This window comes from Neopsephotus bourkii, unplaced genomic scaffold (genome assembly GCF_033783945.1).
Source record: "Neopsephotus bourkii isolate Nb327-2 ecotype Australia unplaced genomic scaffold, CSIRO-AGI_Nbou_v1 NB_1825, whole genome shotgun sequence".
In the NCBI taxonomy this organism is placed as follows: domain Eukaryota; kingdom Metazoa; phylum Chordata; class Aves; order Psittaciformes; family Psittacidae; genus Neopsephotus; species Neopsephotus bourkii.
In genome coordinates, this window is record NW_026902298.1 from 13,942,503 (window position 1) to 13,968,271 (window position 25,769).

The 25,769-nt window shown below is 36.8% G+C and overlaps 1 protein-coding gene across 7 annotated transcripts in view; it reads left to right on the forward strand.

Annotated features, from left to right (window-relative positions):
- KIAA0586 (KIAA0586 ortholog) overlaps nucleotides 1–25,769 on the forward strand; it is a 76,537-nt gene that overhangs the window by 18,541 nt on the left and 32,227 nt on the right. For 5 of the 7 annotated variants that reach the window (XM_061343624.1, XM_061343622.1, XM_061343621.1 and 2 more), the window contains 13 exons: nucleotides 3,282–3,470; nucleotides 4,339–4,526; nucleotides 5,718–5,825; nucleotides 7,373–7,453; nucleotides 12,661–12,857; nucleotides 13,054–13,172; nucleotides 13,460–13,644; nucleotides 16,327–16,486; nucleotides 17,062–17,287; nucleotides 17,793–18,040; nucleotides 18,550–18,626; nucleotides 21,237–21,371; nucleotides 23,294–23,474. In XM_061343624.1, coding sequence (XP_061199608.1) covers nucleotides 3,282–3,470; nucleotides 4,339–4,526; nucleotides 5,718–5,825; nucleotides 7,373–7,453; nucleotides 12,661–12,857; nucleotides 13,054–13,172; nucleotides 13,460–13,644; nucleotides 16,327–16,486; nucleotides 17,062–17,287; nucleotides 17,793–18,040; nucleotides 18,550–18,626; nucleotides 21,237–21,371; nucleotides 23,294–23,474 — 2,094 coding nt within the window. Of the gene's footprint in view, nucleotides 1–3,281; nucleotides 3,471–4,338; nucleotides 4,527–5,717; nucleotides 5,826–7,372; nucleotides 7,454–12,660; nucleotides 12,858–13,053; nucleotides 13,173–13,459; nucleotides 13,645–16,326; nucleotides 16,487–17,061; nucleotides 17,288–17,792; nucleotides 18,041–18,549; nucleotides 18,627–21,236; nucleotides 21,373–23,293; nucleotides 23,475–25,769 lie in introns of those variants that run through there. The other 2 variants (XM_061343625.1, XM_061343627.1) reach the window with 2 other exon arrangements.

Genomic DNA, 25,769 nt, shown 5'->3' on the forward strand with positions numbered 1-25,769 from the left:
TCATTTGATCATTTGATACTAGCTTTTTTTTTTTTACGGGTAATGTGTTTAATTCACTAATGCCAGTGAAACGTGAAGGTACAGGTTGCCTGCAGTTGTAATAAGCTGCTCCTGTGCCTTAGCTTGTTTTCTGTTGGAGGCAAATTAGAAATGAAAGAGAAAACTGTATACCGGATCCATGCTGCGTTCAATCTTCCAGAACTCCTGCATGTGACAAATACAGTTTAAAAGCCATTTGCTTGAAACCAGAATGAACTCTGGATAGCCTTTACCCAAAGTGATTCGTTTCCAAGTCATTAAGTCATACTACAGCAGTACAGCAACATGTGTGCTGGCAATAGTAAAGCTGCCATAAAATTTGTTCTCTATTTCACAGCAGACTGCAGTTATGGATGGTTGTGGTTTTGTTCTCTGTCATGACAGTAAATAAAATAATGCTGTATTCTTATCTAAGGGAAGAAAAGAAGAATATGGAAATTTTTTGTATGTCACTTAAAACAACACTGCGGTGACTATGTGTTCTATTTCCAAGTTTTCTGACTTTAATGGCTTTAGGACTGAGGTCTTTGATACTTGGATTACTTGTCTTTAACTCTTCTAATGAGACAGTAGGTTAAGCTGCTTTATTTTTGTGCTTTCTTATATCTTGCCAATAAAATGGGAAAGTAGCACTTCTGTGTTTCGCATGGATCTTATGAAGGCAAAGTAGTTAAATGCTTTTGAGGGCTGTTATTCTGAAAGATGCTGTTATGTCAGGAAAGTATAAATAATAAAATTAGAAACAGATCTGTGCTCTGCTGTAGTAGGAGAATAAATAAAATGGAACAAAGATGAATGAGCCACTTTGAAGCACCAGGTTCTTAAGAAAGAAAGAGATCTTGCTAGCATTAAGCATGGTTAGTTCTTTCCTTCACGGATCCGCACCCACAGATTCCCTTCCTGGCCTAATGTACCAGGTGATAAAGGCTTAAAAATTATAGGAAGCTGTTGGCTTTGGGATTGATTGGCTGGAAAATCCAGACTTATTAAATTACTCCATTTTGTTAGAACAGTCCACTGAGCTTGTTTTAAATTAGTGTTAGAATAAGGATGTTTATTTAAGACTGAAATGGCCATCTGGAGAGTCTCTTTTCAGTCATTTTATAACTCTCTCAACCATTTTCTTTGCAAATAAACTGTAGTGACTAATGCATGGTTTCTTATGGCAAGTTAGGAAAAAAAGCCAACTAACACTTTTATGAGTAAGAGGGCACTTCAAAAAAAGTTGGAGTTCTTTTCTTGCATAATTTGAACTGATAAATATATGTAAAACACTAGGTTTTTAAGGCTAAATTTAATTAAATGTCTAGTTTCTGCCCAGTGCAAATAAACCAAAAAGTTGAAAGCAATTAAAATGAGGTGCTGTGTGTATACACTACTTAATCATTCTTACTGTGAGAACCTTGTTTTTACAAGTTGGCGGTATTACAGATATGTTGCAAATTCCTGCTTTTACTCAAAAGTTCAAGGCTAGGGGGGACTGCTAGATCATGTAGCATGACCTCTTCTAAATCACAAGCCACTCAACTGTATATGTTTGTTACTGAGCCTGGTAATTTGTCTTTGGCTAAAAAACCCATTTTTTTTCTGGCTAACCTATGCTTTGCAGAAAAGCACATGCTCATCATTTAAGGAAGTTAGAGATTCTGTCCTTAATTGCTTCTTCTCATGGCTAGGTACCTTATGGTTCAGAAGTAAATGGGACATCTCAAATTTAGTATCTGATTTCTACAGAGGTTTTTGTTTCAGTTTACAGCTGCTTCAGTTTCTAGGTGATTTTACTTATAAAGAAAAAAAGGACTTTTAATGTCCAATCTATTTTAATATTTATGGAGATACGGAATTAATACTGGCTGCAACTGTTATCATATATGGAGGTCTTGTCATGCTCTACCTCACTGACATCCTGTTGAGACATCTGAGGATTACATTTATCCCACTAACCACAGCATTGTATTGTGATTTATCATTGCATTGCTTATCCAATGTAACTTAAAGCCTTTTTCAGAAATGCTTCTTTCTGACCTGCATTTTCTCACTAAGGAGTTACGACTTGCTGTTCTTGTTTCTTGAATTATAATTCAAAACTTGTGTGTATGAAAATACAACTCCTAGGGTGAATTGCCTTACTTGTTTATTTGCATTTGTTAAAAGTTACATTATCAATCTTTGTCATCCTTTAATTTTATAATAATTTACTTTTATTCTTCAATTAATTAGAAGCTATTAAACGTGAACACTAAAAAGTGCTTGTTAAGATGTGTTAACTGGCCATTAATACAGGAAGGATGATAATTAGAAACAACAGAGGAGTAAGATGACATTTTTCAGCTGTAGTGAAGAAATTGAGTTGGTTAGCAATGTTATTCTCTCCAGACTTATTTTCCTAATGCCTGAAAAATAGAAGGAGAAGGGGTTTTGTTTGACTTGCAATATGTTGACTCCCTTTTGGGGGGCATTTTGAGCATTTAGATTGAAGTTGATGATTTCCTTAATATCTGCTTTTTCAAAGAACTGAGGTTGAGTAGGACCTTGCATGACTGTACAGTGAGAAATGCAGTATTGCAGTAACGTTCTCTGCTATATGTTTAGGCATTGTTACATACAAATTAGTTCTGAGTAGCTAGTTAGCAATACATTTTCAAAATTGGACCAAAAAGTCAGTGCTTTCTCGATGTTGTAAGTCAAGACTTACAGGTATTAGTTATGGCTTTATTTTCCAGTAGCATTGAGTTGTCAAACCAGGAATTTGTAGATTATTCCTGTTCCTTTGAGTACCTGTTAATCTTGTGGCTGGAGACAAAGCGCATTTGTATAAAATTGAGGCAGTTAATCAGATGAAAGTTTGGCTATATCTGTCCTGTCTATTTTTTATGCCAGGCTTGCATGTTCTTCTGATGCTGTATTTCAAACCTTAATCATGGGTTACTTCTTAGCTGCTGAATCACGTTTCATTCCAACCTACTACCATCCTCATGTCCTTTTCTTCACATTTCTGTGCCTTTATTTGCTACATTCAGGTGTTCAGTATTTGTAATTTTAACACCTTCATTACTATCAATACTGAGACATCTAACTTAGCACTTTTAGATTCTGCCTTTCCTGTGTCTCTCCCTTGTTCCTTCCATACCACAGCAAAAACTCGATAATTGTTTCAGTAGAAGGGCTTAAATTAGTAGAGTATGATGTTACTGGTTTTATACACATGTTGATGACATGCAGTTTATCTGCTCTTGTTTTAGGTACAAAGGTAAAGTCAGCAAGAACACAGACTTGTTCTCGCATGCAGAAGGTGGTAGCCAGCCCTGGAAAGCAGCATCCTTTGTATGCAGTAGCCCAAGGAAATCAATATCTTTTCAGTCCAAGTCGAGATGTGCCTTCCGTCTGTGGTCCACTTGAAGGTCACCTAATTCCTATGGCTGTTCCACTAGGTAGGAGCAAATAAAGCATACAAGGATGTGTGAAGTTTAATTACTGCTGCTTCATGGGAATAGAACTTATGTCATCTTAAGTCAGTGATTTGTCCATGAGATTTGGCTCATGAGGTTTACATAGGGGAACAGCTTAAAATGTTCTGGTTCTCCTCATTCTTCCTGCTGTATATTTGGCAGCACCTGGCAGAGCAATTATTTGCTTAGCTGTATCTACTTTCTTTGGTTCACTTTACATTTCTAGGCTTCTTGTTCTGGCTTCAAGTTTGGTATCCATGTAAGCAGAAACTGAATCATTGGCCCCTAGAGTCAACATTTATGACATTGGCCCAGCAATTTCAGTAGGGTTGTGCCGAACACGCTAAATTTGTTGTCGTGGCTTCTGTATTTTTGGATCTTTAATGGAACTTTTATATAGGCCTTGTTTGGGGAAGAGTGAGTGTTGTATTGGCATTTAAAGAAGATAATGTTTTTTTAAAAGGGTATTTCAAGGAAAAATTGTGGGATGCTATATGAAATGTAATGGTATTTTGAATATGATTATGTGAGACGAGGGAAGCATGGTATGTAGTTTTTGAACACCACAATGTGGTTATTCTTGTTTTCAGCAGTAGGTGTCACTGTAGTCAAGAAATGTGAGTAATTTTTAAAAATGGCAGCGTTGAGTTTACAGTTTCTGCTGGGAACGCCTTAAGGTTACCTGGTGAAGGCCTGTAGTCTGGTTAGTGTCACTAGGGGACTTTTTAACTGGTCTGTAATTATGCATGAGATCTCAGTCTGTCTTATGTGAAACACAGACACCCTGAATTTAATTTTCATTAATTTATTAATTTACTGGCTTTTGAGATTTGTATATGTCTTTCCTTAGGTCAAACACAAATTAATGATGTCTCACTGCTGCCTGCTGGAGTTGTTATAGGTAAACCACACCCTATTACAGTTACAACCTCTATTCCTGAAGTGCCACCAAAACCATCAGTTGAAATAAAAAAACCAAACATAGCTGTAATAGAGATGAAATCAGAGAAAAAGGATCCACCTAAGTTGTCTGTGCAGGTACATATCAAGAGTGATGATGATTTGATTTTGAGTGTATTTTATTTTAATAAATGCTAACTAAAGATAGTCTCATCCATCACTAACTGACATTGACATCAGAATGGAGGGACCAAGAAGTTGTCATGCTATGCTAGTATTTTTATTCTTATTTTAACAATTATCTTTATTGTTTGACCAAAAGAACAAACTATTTCTTGTGTATGTCGCTTGTGCAGTGTGTCTGTAAAATAGGTCTCTGTCACATTTTCAAACCCTTTTTTTTAATAAGATTTTTGAGTCTGAACAAACTTGGAATAGAAGAAGTATTAATGTAAATATCAGTTTTCTTGGATGACTGCTTTACCCTTTAAGATTTCTGTTTCAAGCATGATAGGCAACCCAAGGTTTTCACTCCTGATGAATCAATGATTGCAGTCCTTACCTAGTGGGTTTGGTGTTTTTAATTTTGGGGGTTTTGTTTGTGGGTTTTGTTTGGTCTTTTTTTGGTTGTTTGTTAGTTTTTGGGGTGTCTGCTGTCAGGGAAGTTAATGTTTTTTCATATTCATTATTTTTGATTCATGGAATTCAGTTAAATATACGTAGTGTTTTTTCTGTAGTATTACTGTATTCCACCCACATGCATTTTCCTGTTATTTCACACAGTTCTTAAATGTGTAAGGTCCTTCCCCCCTCCCGAGAATTAAGCAAGCATTTAAATCATTGTTTAAAAAAACCAAGAATATATTTTTATGCTGTAATGGACATGCCTTTGTTACAAATTATATTCTAATATAATTATCCCTTTATTTTACTATACCAGATGTATGACAATGTAAATCCAATAACCGGCCTACATAGTGGCATATAGGCCAACATAATATAAACAAATGGGTAGTCAAACACATGTCTCCTATATAAATAGTTATAGATATATTCACCTTTTGTCACATATGAGACAAAGTGTCAGGGAATTAGAGAGCAAGAGGAATGAGGTACAGCAAAAAAAGAGGTTAATATTTCTGAGGGTAGTTTTTGTATGTTATAGTATTTTGTTTTTCAGAACCAAGTTATTACCAGATACAGGTATGAGAAACAGAGGCCACTGAAGATTAGTGGCTCAGTAGGAAGTAGAAGAGAGAACCTAAAAAGTTCAATGATAGTAGCGAGCTAATACGTAGATTTTCAGAGTGATGCTTTATTTTGTTCTAGGTGTTACCAAATGTAGATATTGACAGTATTTCAAGTGACAGTGTGAGCATAAACCACGTTCTTCCAGGCTCCGAACCCGCACTTCCTCCTGTTGATACTGTAATACAGGTATTGATTGGTCTAAATGTCTGTGAATTCAAATTTGTTAAAAATTTATTATCTCATTATTCTGTTTGAATTGGAGAAATTTGACAGTTCCAGCAAATATGAAGTAATTTTTTCTGAGGAATTGATAATATAAGGTATTTGTTTGAGAAAATGAAAAATTGCAGCTAGACACTGGTCTTCCAAGATTAAATAATCAACATAGCAAAACTCTAATAAAACCAGCATTTCTCTGTCCTGTTAAGAGTTATAATGCTTCATTGCCCAATATCTGTCTTACTTATACTGGCTTCAGTGTTCTGGCATAAAAACTGAGAATTTTCTTTCTCTCTCTGTCTGTTCTTTAGCTGTACTTCAGTGGTTAGTGACACATATGCGTAGCCTGTTTACTGGTAGCCTGTTGTATGTGGAGCTGGCCAGTCTACTTTGTTCTCTTTCCATATAATTTTTCTAATGTGTTTTTTATCTAACCTAAGCAGTAATGAAAGGGTTTTTTGCAGCTGAAAGGTTAACTGCTGCATGCTGAAGGATAAGGTTGTAAACTAGGGCACATTTTGGCATACTGTCTCTTCCAGTGGACTTCTGTCTTGTGCGTTGCACAGACCAGACAGTCTGGGACAGGCTGCCCAGGGCAGTGGTGGAATCATCATCCCTGAAAGTTCAAAGTCATGTGTATGAGGCCTGTAGTGGTGGCCTTGGCAGTGCTGGGATAAAGGTTGAACTTGATGATCGTAAAGGTCTTTTCCAACCTGGCTGATTCTGTGATTCTGTGATTCTGACTTCAGGAGTTAAGTCCTCCAGAGTCTTGTAGTCAAGGTATTCTCTGAGTAAGACATAGACCATGGACTAAGGTAGCTATTATTATTTAAAATTGATTTTATTAAATAGCACTGTAGAAATCTTTCTTTTCCCTCTTTTAAAGTGTGAGGCACTGGAACAGGTTGCCCAAAGAAGTGGTAAATGCTTCATCCCTGGCAGTGTTCAAGGCCAGATTGGACAGAGTCCTGGACAACATGGTCTAGCGTGAGATGTCCTTGACCATAGCAGGGGGTTGGAACTAGTAGATTTTAAGGTCTTTTCCAACCCTAACCACCCAATGATTCTATGATCACACATACGTGAACAGCTTAAGACACTTCTATAGTTTTGTGTGCTGTATCATAGAATACATAGAATACATAGAATCATAGAATAGTTAGTTTTACAATATTTTGTCTTACTGTTTTTTTCTTTTTGTTTGGGTTTGTTATGTTGTTTTTTTTTTTTTTCCCCAAAAATTAATGATGCTGCTTAGAACATTTGTTGTTCATGATCATTAGATACAGTAACAGCAGGTTTTAGTTATCATACAAGAAAAAGTTCTAATAATCTCTCTTTATGCTGTGCAAAGAAATTACTCTTACCTTTTAAGGTGGGTAATGCATTTTTTCTGGATTCAGGCTACTTACAGTGAGTGGTGATTTAATTGCATTCTTGTAGTGAAGTTCTTAGGCTAATGCATTTTTTCACCCAGTATGAAACACCTAACATTTCCTATTTGTCTTTGTAAGAAACCAGAAGATACACATAGTGAGGAGGAAGATGCAAAGTTTCCAGGAACTAATATTGTTGATGTTACTCATGTGACACAGGTAAGTGTCACATGACATTGCAGTGGTCCTTTTCTTTTAAATGTTCTTATATTTGTTTTATATTATTCTATCATAACTGAAAATGAAATGTAGAAAATTAGTTTTAGTAGCAACTTTAAAAGTACACATTGTGAGAAATACTGAGCTGTTTACAGTGATAGAAACAACATTAGAAATTAGTGTGTTTAGTAAAGAACCTTTTTTTAAAAAATAGCTTTATTTTGGTTGTGTTAGAATGCACTAGACATAAAAGTAGTTCTCTAAAATCAACAGTGATTATAAAACATAGATTTCCCGATTTCCAACTCTAAATGTAATATGTATATTAGATGCTCTTACAGATTTGAAGTAGGTGACCTATATTTTAAAATGTGTCTTCTGAGTGTTCACTTTTAGAAAATTTTGGTATAGAGCAATTTTCACATACTTTTGAGTTCCTAAAATGTTTTAGCATATCACCTCATTTTGGTCAAACAGTACGTAACTTTAAAAGAAAAAGACAAGCGGTGTATGTGAGTTTATGTGTACAATGTGTACTACTCATCTCATGGATCCCATTAAGAGTTTACAAAATGTTTGTTTTGCTGCATGTCTTGTTAAGGTGTCTGTGCATGTTCAACAATGTTGTTCTTGGATTATGATAACATAGGTTTATTTGAGATAACTCTTTTACAGTTTAAGTTTTTGCAAGCCCCTTTATTTATTTACTTATTTGTTAGTTAGCTGGCCTCTAGTCAGAGTAGGGGCTGATAAAGCTCTTAAAGTTGGTGAACCAGCCTGAATTTCACTTCTCCATATCAAGAGCAGAAGGAGAAACTCAGTGATAGCTGGGAAGGCTGCCACTGCAGGGAACAAGATGCTGCCACACAGCTGTTGTGGAGTATCTTGCTTCTATGGAAGATGGCAGCTTCCACCTCTTGCTGCATTTAGCATTCAGTAAATGGCAGCAGCTTGAAATTGCTGTTGCTGGCTAGTATTTCTGTTGAAGTGCTTTTTCCTCAAACTCCTCTCCAGTGAGATAGACTTGCTGTGTGCATATCAAAATCTACCCCAAAAAATGTATTCTTTTAACCTGCTTGGTATGCTCCTAATCCCAGGATTAGAGTGTACATCAAATATTAACTCTGTAGCCTACAGGTCATTGTGGTGGATTTATTTCTAAAATGAATTAATCGTTTAACATTACCAGTTACTTAGAACAGTCCTAAAGGGGTGGCTTACCTAGCAAAAGTGGGAAAATGCTTTGTTAATTTTTAGTTTCAAAATTATGTTATTAGAGGGGAGAAATTAAACCTATTCAAACAACATTTTTGTTTGCACAAACCCCCTTTATTTTATATAAAAATAGAAAAGCTATTTAAGGAACTGGTTTATGAACTAAGAAAAAAATGCTGCGGTGTTAAATTTTTGTATGTGAATAATTGTTATTCACCTTTTTTCCATTTTTCTCCTGGATTGCTTTTATCTTTTATTTTTGCGATGGGATATATTTTAACCACAATAACAAAAAAAATGTTCCAACTAAAACATATGTTTGACCTATGACCACACAGACAACATTCTTAAAAATGTGCAAGGCAAACACAATGTGGAAGCATAAAATCAGCCTCTGGAGTGGCAGGGTTATTTAAGACATCAAAAGAAAGCAAAGTTATTGTTATAAAAGAGGTTTTGGATTCATGAAGAAATGTGCTTACAGTGCTATACAGGCAAACAGATTATTGTTGTCTTTCCCCCATGTCCCTTTTATTATGAAAACTTAATTCTGTTAGAACTGAGGAGGATAAGTATTTGTGTGAAATATACTTTCTTTCCCTCCTTCCGTTCCTTTTTCCCTCCCTTCTCTTTTGTTTTTTTTTCCTCCTTCCCCCCCCCCCCCCCTCTTTCTGTTTTTGCTTCACCATCCATGGCCTTTTCACACCTCTGACTCTGCCCCATAAAACTACGTAAAAAGTGTTGTACTCTTCCCTGCATCCCATAATAAGTCATCATGTCATCACTTCATCCAAATGCACCTGCCTAACCTGAAGAAAGGTTCTATGGAAAGTTTTTCCATGGGCTCATCTTGTGGGGTTTCACTCCTGGACATCAGGGCTGAGCCCTCTCCTGCATGGAGTAGTCATGTTGAGGGGCTCGGTTGCCATATTAGATGATTTTCTCCCCTGCTGTCATTCCTTTGTGCTCCTTTTTGTGGGTGGAGACAAACGTTTAATCATATAACCTAGCACTGATTTGTTTTAACAGTTTTGAGGACTAATGCAATGTACCCCCACCTGTAAAACATAAGCACTACCATGGGAAGAGGCAATGTGCCTTGTTCTCCCATTGCAACGGTGATGTTCAATGTTTAAAGACCCAGAGCTCCACTTTCCGAAGTAGTTGAATAACATGCTCTTACTGCAGAATAAGATAATTTACATGTAGACTAATGCAGAAAAAGCTGTTACAGCTTTGATTTACACACCTCTTTATTTTTGATCAAAAAAATAGGTTCAGGCTTTCTGTACAGAAAAGGTTTCCTATGGTCAGACCTTCCAAGGACCCTGCCTTATTCCAGGCTGAGGGACTTGCTCAGCTAACATGAGCCCAGAACAGACAGAGTTACTGAGTCTATTTTCCAACTCTTATGAGCAGACAAATTCTATAGTACCTTTAGCAAGTGTACTAGGATTTAAGATTAGAGACTTTTTGATCTCTCTGAACGTGCCCTAATTGCAAGGTGGGGATGTGTTTCTCTTCATTTTTGCCTCTATTTTGAATACCACTGCAAATATATAACCTGCAGAGATCAGAGTAAACATTTTCCTTAAAGCTGGTTTCCCATAGGTGTTCTTGGGAGCAGTAGGTTTTTTACATGTCTAACTCTTCAGACAGAAGATGACAGGTGGCACATGCCACCCTGACCTTGCTTGTAAAAATTGCTTTAGAAATCTGTCAAGAAGAAAGCCATCAGTAAATTTTGGATGGCTCTTACAAAGATACATACAGATGCTTTGCTAGTGGAACAAGCTTAATCTATAGCACCTAATAATTTCAAACCTTTTTTAATTATCTGAATGTAATTTGGGAAATAAAATTTTGGCTTGATACTTTATAAAGTACTGTGATTAATATTCAGATCATTTCTGAAAGACTTTCTAATTTATGCTGTATTGTGATACAGAGTCATGATAGATATTTTCAACAGTCTCCAGGGAGGCAGAATAGAGAGCTGAGTGCCGATTATTCAGGATTGGTCTACAAGGTGATTTATGTGCAAGTTGTCTGTATCATTAAATACTGACTTTTTTTATTTCAGAAGAGATAATATATCAATCCCAAATGAATATAATTTTCTTTTGGATTTGTGCACTATTAAATATAAATATCTTTGCAGAAAGTTCAGAAATGCAAAAGAACTGCAAAAGTTTGTCAGAAGTTACTAAATGTAAGACTTACTGTGTGTACTTTGTTTATTTAATCCATATGTTTGTGTTTTGCATACTTTCAGAAGTATTAAATAGGCAACATCAAAGGAAATTTATGGAGTAATGCAGTCTGAAGAAAACGCATAATGAAACACTGGACATAGACATCTTTACATTTGCTGTCAGAACGAATTACTGTTATGAGTGCATATAGCAGAATGAACTGCTTATCAGCTTGCAAGGCATGCAGTGTCGTTCTGCATTTAACTTCACTTTCTTATTTCTATGCCTAGAATGGTTTAGAGACCTTAATTTGTCACCCATTTATACATATTCTGTTTTTCCTGCTTTGTAAGTTACAGCTTTTCTTTGAAGAATTATTACTATTTAAAGATACAGAAAGATCCTGCTCCCCAATAGCAGTTTGTTGTAAAACCCATCCTGGGCCTATCTGACTTTTAAGTTTTAAAGTATATTGAGAAAGAAGAGAAATATGAATTCTGGTTTGGGGAAGGAGACAAGAAAATGTTACTATTTTTTAATTTTTTCCTTCTTTCTGTTTTCAGTGATTTGTTGTTTTATTCATAGAAAATATATAGTATTGGGGTTTTTGTTTATTTTATGGGTTAAAGTAAATTTAATTTGGATAAGGGAAAATAAGACTTTTTTCTCCTTTCACTGTGCTGGAGATTAATCTTAGTAAATGTAGATTTACAGTGAGCTCTTCTATGCAATGTAACGTACTTCTCATTGATAATTTAGGGCTTAGTTCTTCATCTCTTCCTGGCATGCCAAATTTTCTTCTTGGAGAATCAGACTGCTATTGGAGACATTTGTTTTTAATACTGTGGGTGAAAGATGCAGGTTCTCATGCATCATAGAATCATAGAATAGTTAGGGTTGGAAAGGACCATAAGATCATCAAGTTCCAACCCCCCTGCCATGGGCAGGGACATCATGAGACATTCTGAAGTGTTACATTATGATATCATGGGTTGGTGACTGCTGTGTATGTGCTTAGAGGGGAAAAAAGGGTGGCATCTTTGGAAATAGTCAAACATTATAATGCATGAGTAACTTCCATAACTTTTAAGAAATAGCACATTAAATTCAATGTATCTGTGAGGATCTTGTAAATTGATTACCCAGAAATACTTTTCAACTTTCAGGAGCTGAAATTGATGGAAGTATAACCATACATGTAACCCATGTAAATTATTATCTAACCTTCAGTGCTGGCAACTTTATTAGAGTAGTAGACTACATGCTCATTTACTTTGGGGAATGTATCTTTTCAAACAGGGGACTTTAAAGTAAAATTTTAATTCCTAAAAAAAAAAACAAACCCTCAACAAGACCAAACAAAAACAACCAAAAAAAAAAAAAGAAAAAAAAAAAGAAAGAACCCAACAAGTAACTGTTGGAAGTTTTCTAAACTTTTTTGGTTAAAGGAGGAGCATTTCTGGAGTATACATATTAAAGAAACCTGACTTATGTCACAAGTGAATTTCTCAAGTATTAACATTACCATTGGCTCCCTGCCCTGTGGAGAACAGGCAGGAAATATGAGCCAGATCATGTTTTACTTAGCAGTTTCTATAGCTTTATGCCTCTACAGATTTATGATTTGCTAAGTTTAGAATTGCGTCAGTTAAGTACAACATACTAAGAAGGGAGAATGTGGTTTATATGCTGTGACACATCTACAAATGTTTCTTAAAGAAAAAAAGTCTCATGGTTACCTTAATGACATTGCCTTCCAGAAACCCACCATAACTTAATTTACTACTTATTTATTAGGATCAGGAGGAGGAGAGGGATGAAATTCCAGAGTTCTGTGAGCCTCTTCTGGAGCTTAGTGGACAGTTTAAAGTTACCTCACCAAAATACAATGGTCCTTTGTTTCCTCCGGTGGTTTCTGCTCCTCAGCAGTCTACTGATGTTTTGGATGAACTGATTCAAAGGAGAGAAACTATAGAAAACAGGTTGATAAATTGGTGAGTTACAATACGACAAAGTAACAAGAGAATATTGATGGAAGAAATTACTCCATATAAATACCTTCCCTTTATTCTCATCACCTTCCTTCCTTTTTCTTTTGAGCTACCTTGCATTTAATGTCAAGAATGATCTTTTGTGTGCTTCTAGGTGTCCAAGTATATGCTGATAGTTAAATAGGTTTTATTTTGCTAGGGTGGAGCAAGAAATAATGGCAAGAGTTATCAGTGGGATGTACCCAGTGCAGAAAGAAACCGTGCCCAGTGTTAGCACCTCAGAGAGCGAAGACAGTGACACTGTAACATCTGATATTGGTAAGTAAGAGTTATTATTCTCTTAATAGGTAGCAAAAAATTACCTCCCTTATATAAATGTGTGATAATGCAGATAAATGCATTTCTCCCCTGCTGTCACTGTCCTGTGCTGCTGCCTTCTTTTTCAGTCCTGAGTTGCTTTGCTACTGTGGTTTACCTGTCTGTAAAATAAAGAATCACTTTTTGCAAAGGAGTGTTTAAAAGTTCATGAAGAAGGAAACAAGTGGCTGTAGTACAGTACATGCATTTTAAGAAGTGGGATCTGGATGTGTGTTTTATATTTTCAGTTGAAGTTGCAGGTGGTGGAGGATTTCAGCTCTTCATCAATGCTGGTGTGCCTGTGGACTCAGAAATGATAAGTCATTTTGTAAATGAAGCCCTCAGTGAAACAATTGCAACCATGCTGGGAAACAGGCAGGCTCAGGAAGCAGTTCCTGCTGCAAATGTTCTTCCAACTACAATGGTTATGATGGTGAGAGTCCAATTTACTTAAGCTTTCCTATTAAGGTTCTAAGTGATAATTTCTTTGTGGCATGGTGGTTCAACTGTGCAAGACAAAAATGATGGAAAAAGACTCATGAATTGAATGTGCGTGATTTGCATTTTTGATTATTCCTTCTTATAGTCCAGCAAGCAACAAGATTAAACCTATTTAACTTTTAAAAAGTGTTGAAAAGGGGAAAAAAAAATCCTTTGTGCTGCATGCAGTATGCTGTATTTATTTAATTACTTTAAGGCTGAGTACAACTATGATTCTAATGGAAAGACTTGGTACTTAATTCCATGTTGCCAAAAGATAGCTCATATTATTTTTGACAAAAATAGCTATGCTACTTTCTTGTGAAGAAATGAAATATGGAGAAACTAATTTCTTTATATAAGAAGAAATAGAGCAATATTATTTTTGGTCTTGTGGGCTTGCAGCCATTCTTTCATATCTGTAAAATTAGTATTAATTCTAAGTTTTCAGTTCAGTAGTTCTCAGTAAATGCTTAAATGATTAGTAGAACTTCCTGTTATGCAGGATAATTTTCTCTGTTGCCTTTGATAATCAAGTGACAGCTGGCTCTCGTTTTGAGAACATAGCTGTTCGACAATCTGGTGTTGTATAATGTCTTTGGGATGAATGTGGAAATTGCTGCACTTAGAAATCTGACTCTTCAAAGCTTTGTCAAAAGTGAGATCAATTATTCTATTCTGCTACAGTGCATATAGACTGAAATATTACCTAGTGCCTGCTGTAGTCAGAAGTAATCATTTCACTACTCTAAGCTTAAATACAGCCATCCTGCATGTAGAGAGCTCTTCCCCACTCCATTACAGATTGAGGAGTGTGTGATGTTAAAGCAAGACTGTTCTTTGTATCTTGTTCTGATACTTAGAAGCCTCTTCTAATAACCATTTTGTATTTACTGATGGCCCTCTTAAGCCTTCTTGTTTCTGTATCAGATTAAACCGAAGTGATCTTAAGCTGAAATTGTTTCTCCTTACTATATATATTCATTTGCACACTTCAAGAGATTAGTTTTGTCCTTTTTGGCCTTTAATTAGGCAAAATAAAGCAATCATCTGTATGTGTACCATTTTTCAACTCTTGCTGATGAGCAGCACTTTTATGTTTTCCAGTTTAGATTCGTCTTGACCACAGGTAGCACTAATATACTAATAGACATTTCATAATAAGTTAGTATGCAAGGTGTAGTTTCCTTAGTGTCTTAGTTCTCCTTTTTGCACTTCTGCTCAGCTTATAGCGGGAGTTCTTAAGTATGTTTGTGCATTCTTGATATGCCCCTTCTTGCTGTGAAGTTTCTTACCTAGAGCTTCAGCTGCCCAGTTACTGAGTTCTTCAGTGTTCACAATGTCACACAGCTGCGTGTGAGGTGCCAAATGAGTCCTATTTCTGAGAAGAGCTTTTATTAAAAATAATCAGTCTGAGGTTTTATTATTCAGAAACTAGCCTGGAAGCCTTCCTTTAGCCCCATTATCTTGTTTTCTTTATGAAAAGAAAACAGGGCTGGAAAGACCCTGGAAAAGTTTATCATATTTCTTCATAGCAGGCTAACCAGCAGCCATCATACTTGCTTGTCAACATTTGTCTCCACCTCTTTCATTTTTTTAGAAACATCACAATTACATGCTTATTTTAATACTTTACTGTTTTGGCTGTTGCTTTCTTTGTATCTTCTCTTTAGCTGATTCTCTCACCATAAAATGGAGTCAGTATGATAATTTTATCTGTGTAATGAAATACTTTCTTGCTTAACATGGTATTAAATGCTTTATTAAAATTAGTATAATCATATAATTAATATTTAGACTGGACATTGTCACAGAACCATTGAATACCAGTTTTGAAGGGACCTCAAAGATATCTGGTCCAACCTTTCTAGACAAAGCATGACCTAGACTAGGTGGCCCAGCATCCTGTCCATCTGAATCTTAAAATGTTGAGTGTTGGGGAATCCATCGCTTCCCTAGGAAGTTTATTGCACAGGCTGATTGTTTTCATTGTGAAAAAAATTTATCTAGTGTCCAACTGAATCTCCCCAGCAGTAACTTGTGCCTGTTGCACCTTGTCTTTTCCATAGGACTCCTTGTAAAAAGGGTTTCCATCATCTTCATAGCCACCTCTTAAATACTGGAACATGGTGATAAGGTCTTCCCTAAACCTCCTATTCTCTATGCTGAACAAACCCAGTTCTCTCAGCATTTCTGTACTGAGAGGGTGGTCAAATCCTGGAACAGACTTCCTAGAGACTGGTCAATGCCCCAAACCTGTCAAAGCTTGAGGCATTTGGACAATGCCTTTAATACCATGCTTTAACTTGGTAAGCCCTGAATTGACCAGGCAGTTGGACTAGGTGATCGGTGTAGGTCTCTTCCAACTGAAATAGTCTGTTCTGTTCTATATATAATGATTTCCAACTGTAATCATTCTGATGCATAATTTACTTAATCTAAGCATGCTGCCTGGTGCCACTTTATGTTTAAATGGAGGAATTAGATCAATGAAGGATGTATCTAAGCAACAGCTGTTCCTGTTCTCTGATAACCTGCCTTTCTCTCTCTTTCTCAGCTGTCTCTGTGGATACTTGGAAAATAGGAATTCTGCATTGAGATATTAACTGTGGTTATGATTTTTTTTTCCGTTCAGGAATCTCATATGCCTACTCCATTGCCAGCACCCCAGGCCACACCACCAGAAACACCACCTTCAGAAAAAGAATTGCCTCCAGTCAAAACTCCAGAGTCTTCTCTGTCTTTTACAGAAATGAATGGGGATGTTCACAAACATGAACAAATTAAAGAAACAGGTAATGAAAATAGTAATTGAAGTTTAGAAGTTGCAAATATGCTTTAATCTACTGCCTTTAATTTTCATCTTCAAAGACATGTCATCTCTCGGTAATATTCTTGAGGCTATAATTCAAGTGGGAACTCATGTAATACAAAAAATGTGGGCTAATTTGTATAAAAAGCAAACATCTTTTATTTGGTAACAGTTTTCTTTTCAGACTTAATGCACATGTTATCGTGTCTGATTTCCACCCCTCCCAGCTCCGCCACAATTTTTCACATCAGAAAAATAGCTGTCTTTTGCTCCTTCCTGTATTTCTAATGTTAAGCCAAATTTACACTCCCCAAGTAAAACAGCTTAGTTTTTAAAATGCAGAGCAGTCTCCCTTATTAAGGGAGGTAAGCAATTGAAGGTTTATTCTAGCTCCTTCAGATGCCAAGACTATACTTAAAAGAAACTAGTCTTAATCTAGTCTTCATAATTATCAAAAGGTATCACAAAAACAAGTGTTTAGTCAAACTGACTAGCTCTCTGCCTGAGATTTAGTTCCTGCATTCCTTTCTGATCTGAAACCTGACTTTGCCCATGCAGGAGTTGAGATTCCAGCTACCACTAGTTGTGTTGGCACACCTCTGGTTACCCCTGTCAATACACCACCTAGAACAATCACACCAAGCCCTCCTGCCTCAGAATGGGGCTCCAAAGCTGCAAAATTGGAAAGTCCAAAGCCTGCAAACCCATGGGATGATGCAGAACTTCCTCTGGAAGAAGAGAAACCCAGTCCTTTAACTGAAGAACCCTTCTGTCCTAAGGCTGTGTGAGTTGAACAGGCTGCACGGTTTTCTCATTTCTGAAAAAAAAAACCCCAAACCCCAAAACGTATATCCTCAAAAAGTCAGTGAAAAGAAACACTTAATGTATATCAGGAGGCATTGATGGATTCTGTTTTTAATTGTTTTCTTTGATTTTGGAGGAAAATGTGGTACCAGGACCTTTTCAGGATTTATCAGTCGTTACTCATCATCTTGCTGAACTTTGTACCTGGTAAATTCGTTTTGTTACATGTGCCAGTAATAGATGTAGTGGCAATGAAATATTTCTATTATTTGAGTGGGAATACACATGGCAATTTTTAGTTATAACCAGAAATTAATGAACAATGTTATTTAACCGTATTGATTCTTGTACTATGTAAAATGCTGTGCTCTTTAATTAACAAAAAAAAACCCTTGCAAATTAATTTTTCAGTATTGATTAAAGACCTTAGTCTATATTTTTCAATGTATTTTGGTGTATTCATAATGTACATTCTTACATTGTAGTGAGATGTCAGTGGCTAATGATGAGGAACCAGAGGCCTTGATTTTACCAGCTCAGCAGCCGTCAGTGGGGCCCTTCGAATCGCTGCCTTGCAATTCACAGGTTCCATCACCTGTGCCTACAGTTAGTTCTGGGCAGTCCACGCAGGAAAGCAGCCTTACGCTCACGGAAACGGGAACCGAAACTGCAGACAGACCCATTTCAGAAGGAGAGGTACTCTTCAGCTATGGACAGGTGCTGGCTGCAAGAGGTAACTAAGCAGACAAATCTGTGGAAATTAGAATTTGGATTAACTATTTTTTTTTCTTTATAAACATCTCTTACAGTCTACTGAAGTTACATTTCGTACATTTTCTGATAAAACTGCAGGCATTATCTGGTCCTTAACTTTCAGTTCATAGTTTTGGATTTAAGAGACCTCTTTTTTGTCTCTGAACAAAATGCATCTGCTTATTAATGAAAAAGTTTAAATCTGACCTATTGTCCTAAGATCAATTTGGAAAATAATTGGAGCTGTCTCGCACCAATAACTGGGGCTGTCTTAGAACCATGTGGTACTAAATACTAAGTTTTTATTGAAAGAAAGGTGTAAGAGAATTTTCTTGGAAGCTGAAAATACATCTTTGTAATGCACATCCGGCATTAGAAATTTCCAGCTTTACGAAAGCATTGTGTGGCAATTATTTAAGAATGTGGCCTTGGCTTTCTTTCATATAACTTGCATGTTTTTTAACATTTGTAACTTAAAATATTTTTCAGCCTTAGGAGGAGGAGGATTGTGTCTTCCAAACCTTGCTGAGAGCTTAAGTAGTACTTTACGAGATGCCAATGAAATGGTAAGGAAATGTTTTACAATAAAACGGAGTTAGTGTGGTATTCTACCATAAGCACCTCCATAAATTGGATGCGCTTTAAACATTTTCACTTACAAACTTTTTTTATTTATGGTTTTAAGCTGTACACTTACAAAGAAGGTTTGAATTTCAGAGCCCCAAAGGAAAAAAACATGTTGTGCAAACTAATTATATTAAAAAAAAAATTGAATTATTTATATACTTATGTAGGTGAGAGATAGCTAATATGCATTTTAATTTCTTTGTTGTTTTCAGTTTTAAGACATCTTAAAAAGAACAGAACATTTTTATGTTCTGAACTCTTTCAGCTTTGAGCCATCTTTTAATTAATTGTGTGCTTAAATTATTACAGTAGGTTAGCTGAGGCTGGAGTTAGGTAAAGCTGTTTAGAACTTCAGTATAGTTTCTTATCTGATGTTTGCTTTAGTGTGTTGTCCTGAAAGCCTCCCAAGTCAAGGTATTCTCCAATCCCTTTCTCTGTTAACACTCTTCCTTTTCCTCAAATGCTTGGACTTCCCCTCTCTGTGTAATGCCTCTTAGTAGGGCATAGTTGTCATATAAATAATAGTATCAGGTAGAACAATACCATATTTAAACTAAACTTTTTTTTTTATTGGTTGGAAGGTAACTCCATAGGGATTTCTAAAAACTTCAGGATGGCCTCCACATCTTCTGAAAGATGTTCAGATAGTTGAGATCTGCCACGAGGATGAAGACTTGGAATCATCAGACCCCTGTTAATGTTTTGTAGAAAGCCTCCCCTTACTTTTTGTTGGTCAGGTGCTCTGAAGCAGACTTTGCCAACAACAGCCCTAGTGTTCCTTTCCCCTCTGATCTTGACTCAAACCATCAATAAGCACATGGATGTTTGTGAATTCAAGAAATGTTTTGACCTAGGATTGAAAATTGGCTGGGCCACTGGGCTGAAAGGGTTGTGGTCAGTGGCACACAGTCCAGCTGGAGGCCAGACACTAGCAGTGTATGCTGGGGGTCAGTATTAGCACCAGTGCTGTTTAACATGTTCAGTAATGATCTACATGATGAGACAGATTGCATCAGCAGCAAGTTTACAGGTGATACAAAACTGGTTTTGTACACCAGAGGGTTGTGCCACCATTCAGAGAGACCTCACTGGGCTAGAGAAATGAGCTGACAAGAATCTTACATAAGTTCATCAAGGACAAGTGCCATGTGGTACAACCGAGGAAAAACAAATCAATGCGCCAATACGTGTTAGGGGCTGACAGGCTGGAAAGCAGCTTTGCGGAAAAGAATGGAGGGATCCTGGTGGACAAGTTAAATCTGAGCCAGCAGTGTGCCCTTGTGGCAAATAAGGCCACCATCATCCTTTGCTGCATTGGGAAGAGCAAGTCAAGAGAGATAGTTTTCTCTTTACTCAGTACTGGTGAGACAGCGTTTGGAGTACTGTGTCCAGTTATAGACTTTCCAGTACAAGAAAGATAAGGATTTACTGGTGTGATTCCAGCAAAGGACTACAGAAATGATTAAGGGAGTGGTTCATCTGTAACACTCAGAGCTTGGATCATTTAGCCTGGAGAAGAGAAAGCTCTGGGAGGAACTTAGCGAAGTGTATAAATATCTGGTGGAAGGAAGTAAGGAAGACAGAGCCAGACTTTTCTGAGTGGTACCCAGTGAAAGAAGACAGAATAAAATTCAGGATATTCCTTTTAAATATAAGAAATGTTTTTACTGTGGGGATGGCCAAACGCTGCAAGAGGTGCTTTCTTGTGCAGTTGGGTTGGACTAGACAATCTCGAGAGGTCTCTTCTAACCTCAATAATGCAAAGTTTAACTGTCCTTCAGTAGGAATCCACTTTTCTCCCTGGCTATCCTTCCCAAACATTTCTGCCATACATGGCATACTTCACTTGTGTGTACTTTCCCATCTAATATCCATGATTTCATTCATGTCATAGTTGTGAGACGGTGCTCTCTGAACCTGCAGATCTTTCTGCCTGTTGTCCAGACTTTGCCCTGTGAGTATAGAGGCACCTGAAGAGAACACCCTACTCTTGATCAAGACTATAAAAGTTCCTTTTGTGGGCTTCCCTTTATGTGCCTTCTCTGTCTGCCACTCTTAAATTCTGGACTTCAGACTGTTAGGAAGAGAACCTAAATTTAAGTTCTTTTTAATCAGGTTAGGCTCTCTAAGATGTTATTCCTTCTCTTTGTCTGCTGGATTATAACTCCTTCTAATAGTCCTCCAGCCTCAAACTAGGCTCTGTGGTTGAGGAAGCTAAATTGTAGCTGGTGAGAGTAGTTCTGCAGCCAGATTGTTCCCAGTGACCAGTATGTGTGAGGATTTAACTGTTTCCCTGAACTTTGGAGGCCTAAAGGACCTTGTTCTTCTCTAAGTATTGCAGCCTTACGTATTAAATAAAGACTCTGCATGCCTGTGTGTAAAAGGAGAAAGCAGTGTGTTGTCAGTTTGCTTTTTTTTAAATACCTTCATTTTAATGACACAAGTTCTCAGTGTGGAAACTAACAACTTTAGTTCACAATTTATGCTTTTTTTTAATAGTAGGAATAATTCAAGTTATATATTATGTAGATTTTGTTTCTTTGTTTTAGGATTATGATCCTCCCAGTGAAGGGCAAGTGGTGAGAAGACCAGATAAAGGCTATCACAGGGATCCTGTCCTGACTCTTTTAGCCAAATTAAATCAAGCACCTCTTGCTGCACAGGAAGGGGTATACCATTTGGAGGTAACTTACAGTCCTTTTCCTTCCAGTACAGTAGTTTTGAAGTGATATTTTCCTACTCAAAAGTAATATTTCAAGCTTATAATTCCTGTTGGCTATAGAACAGGTTCATACACTTAATTCCCTGCTGGAAGTGATCCCACTTCTGTTGGCTTTGTTCTTGTGTAAAACTTTAAAAAACACTGAAGGTTAAGCGTTGTTATAAATAAAACCGCATGTAGTGCCACACATACCTAGTTTTCAAGGTATGTATATGATTGTTCCAGTGTACCAGATTTGTTCTATTGATTTGAGTACCAGGTAAGTTTTCTGTCTCTTGAGCAGTATAGGTGGTATGTTTAGCAGTATAAGTTCACTGCACTTGACAGCCATCTGAGAGTTTTAGGGAAGTATGAAGAAAACTCAGCAAATGTTTACATGCACTTTCGCACATGCTGTTGATACTGATCTTGGAACAAAAACTCAAAATATCCATATCTGGATGTCAGAAAAAACAGACTAACAGAAAATTGTAACTCCTGCATAGCAAAGGATAACAGTCATTTTTTGCCACACATTTAAGTATTTTCTATGTGGAAATTAATATTTTGAACTGGGAGTCTATTCTAATCAACATAACTAGAGGAATTTTTAAGGGAAGTGAACTTTGAGTACTGCAATATGGTTCATCAGCAGTTTTATTTATGACAGATCTTGCTTTTTGTTATTTTCTTGATGCATATGCAGTTTTTTCCATCTATATTGGACAGTTTAAGGTAAATAAATAGTAACTTCACTCACCTCCTTAACTGTTCCTTTATCTGTCTTTATTTTGCTTAAAGAGCTCCAGTAGATGGACTTAGTGAAAAGCTTTCTACAGTGTTCAGCTCTGAGTCTGACTGTATTTGTTGTGACATTTTCTTATCATCACTACCGATTACAAAGATCTCTAATTTGCTTTTCCCTTTCTCATACTTATGGACTACTCAGTCTGTCCATCCAAGACACTAACAAACTTACCCCTGAATCTGGCAAGATGTGTGCAAATATACTTTCTCATTTGCAAAAGAAAGAATATTCTCCTAGGTATTACTAGCTTTGCCTTAGAATCATACTCTGCACATGTGTGTATTTGTATTCAACCTGTTTTCCTGCATAGAACAGGCTGTTGTTTTTTTCTCTGGAGCTTTGAAAGTCAGAATTCAGAGAACAATCCTTGTAAGTGCCATCCAAACCTACTTAAAAATTAAACTTTTTAATTTTTGTAATTTTTTAATGTACAAAAGAGCATCAGAAGCATTTACTTGTTTCCAGTGCTACAAGGTCAGGCAGTCAACAATGGCTGTATGTGTAACATTAAAGACTCCATGTGCTAAAAATGTAACTTAAGTTCTGATCATGTTGGGATACCACTACAAAAACAAAACAAAACAAAAACCAAACTATGTTCTTTGTCTCTAAGTGATTCTTTTCTGTCCAGTACTGAAAATAACATAGGTGTTATTTTCAAACCCAGTTAGGTGATACCACCTCGCTTTCAGTTTTATTTATTCAATGCTAATATTATACTATTACTACTAGTAACTACTAGTTACCCCTGGGGAGTCTGAGGTTGGACACTAGAGGAAAAATTTTCACAGTAAGAACAATCAGCCATTCAAATAATCTCCCCAGGCAAGTGGTGGTTTCCCCAACACTGGACACAAGATTTGGCTGAACACGGTGCTGGGCCACCTGGTCTAGGTCATGCTTTTCCCGGAAAGGTTGCACCAAATGATCCTTGAGGTCCCTTCCAACCTGGTATTCTGTGATTCTGTATGATTGATTCTGTAGCCTTAAGTTTTTATATGCTTTGAGGGTTAGTGTGATTAGATAACTGTGTGGTTTTGGAAGAAATACATTGCTGTTTTTTATATCTACTGTTCTGATGTTGCTCTTCTGTGTAGGATTCTGATGATAGTGTTGGGCAGCTCAGTGAAGGCCAAAGACCAAGGCTGACCAAAGCAGCAGAAAGAATCCTAATGGGACATTCAGTTTATGTGGACCATCCAACAGCTCAGACTTCTGAGAACAGACCACACCGGAGATTCCGTTCTTCATCTCCAGGGCAACTTGTCCAAATTGGAGGTACAGTTAGGCTGTTCTTTCTTCTCTGTGATATTTATGAGGATTCTGAGGGTCTTGTGCAACAGTATCTGAAATAATTTCAATGAATATGTTAAAAAAACAGAATTAAAAATTTATAGGTGATTTCTGCAATGAAATTATTTGCATTTCTATTTTGAGAACTGAATTTAATTGGAGCCTTGCCTTCACTCTCCTTTGTCTATAGTATTCTGCAATTTGAACAAAAATCATGGCAAGTACCCACTTGCCTATAGAAAAGTTGACTTCTAAAGTATGTGTTTTATTCTTTTCAGTCAAATTCAGTTCTCAAAACCACTTAATTTAACCATTCTTGAAGTCAGTTTCCATAGGACAGGTATTAACACTGGCAGTTGAATATCTTTCTTTCTGTCCCTTTACACAGCGCACCTCCTCATTGATTTTATCACTCCATCAAGGTGATACTGCAGTGTCTCATAATGGGCAATACATTTTAGCTTCATATATTCCAGGGCTGTAGGGATGCTGGGGAGGGACTCTTCATTAGGGACTGTAGTGATTGGACAAGGGGTAATGGGTTAAAACTTCGGGGAAGTTTAGATTGGCTATAAGGCAGAAATTCTTTACTGTAAGGGTGGTGAAGCACTGGAATGGGTTGCCCAGGGAAGTTGTGAATGCTCCATCCCTGGCGGTGTTCAAGGCCAGGTTGGATGAAGCCTTGGGTGACATGGTTTGAGGCGTCCCTGCCCATGGCAGGGGGTTGTAACTAGATGATCTTAAGGTCCTTTCCAACGCTAACTGTTCTATGATTCTATGATTCCTATGGAAATTCCTTTTTCCCCAGATGAGGGTAGCTGAGGCATACACATAATGGCTTGCACAAAGTATTGCAGGGATCACTTGCTGTGGTAAAGCAATAATTTATTTATTTTCAGTTGAAAAGATTCATGTAGCCAATGCTGCATCCTTCCTCTCCCTTACTTTTTAATCCCAGTTTCTCTGTTGTTATCCGAAAATCAAGTTTAGAAGTACCTTTTCAGGTATGTATAGGGGAATGCCCTGTGCTTTTACATCTGTAATAATCCAATACTGAGTTGCATTGCATTCTGATGATTTTTAACTTAGCTTCTCTCCCTGCCCACAATGAATACTGTGCTGGACATCGGCACGGTATTCATTCACATTGCTGATGAAGTAACATTGTAGGATCTGCTTTCAAAACAAGATTTTCTTCATGTTAGAGAGGAACAGAAAATCTTGTGTCCAAGTCCTTTCGATAGCGAAGTCAACACTGAATAGGAAACAATCTGGTTTTGGAGGTGGGGAATGGGGTGAAGGAGGAAGAAATGCTCTGCGACAGTTTCCCGTTTTCTTCCAAGTCTTTTTTAGCTGCCCATTGGTATGTGAGATTATATATCCTTCCGTCTAATGCAGGTTAGGACTAAGAGCTGTTCCTCGATAGCCACAAGAGTTACAACACAGGTCCATAATTTTATTTTATAATTACATTTAAGGGTAATATTAAATAAGTGCTACACCAGTAGGTTTCAAAGTTCACATATTTCAGGGTATGTATCTCTGTACATTTAAGCTTGCAGTGGATGGTCAGTTTCTCTGTCAGAATGAGTCACAGATATGACAGTAAGGATTCTGGGGATTGTGGGTCTATGGGTATCTTCAGTTTTGTGAACAGTTTTTATTTATATCATGGAAACATGATGTCTATTTATAGGATGGAGCAGGTGTTATTTATGTAGGTATGTAACAGCACCTTGATCAGTCTTTCATTTATAAAGCCTTGTTTTCAGTGCCTAAAGTCATGAACATAAAAACCAACATGCAAATGAAATGTGGCACATATAGTCTTAAAGTGAACAATAATTACAGTTAATTAAACAATGATTATAGTTAATTAGGCTTAAAATTAATTCTTTGGCTCTGTATGATAGCAGGAGGCTAAAGTTAGTTCATGAGCTGTCAGTACATTTTTCATAAAGATGCTTTACACACTTGCAGGCTGCAAAAACATGATAAATGATGGATTATATAGCAAATTATCCCTTTTAAAAAATACAATGTGCTGGTTTCTTTTAATTCAGACAACAGTGAAACATTTTCATTAAGAAGCCTTTCCAGTCTCTTTCCAATATATGTGCTAAAGCTCATAAAGCATATAATGGTATGATGAGCTATACAGCTTTGAAGTTACCATAAATGCTTGCCATGTTAGAAATCTACAAATGATAAAACTGATTTATTTTTTCAATTTTCACAGACATGTATTTCTTATTTCTTTTTTCCCACAAGAGCAATTTA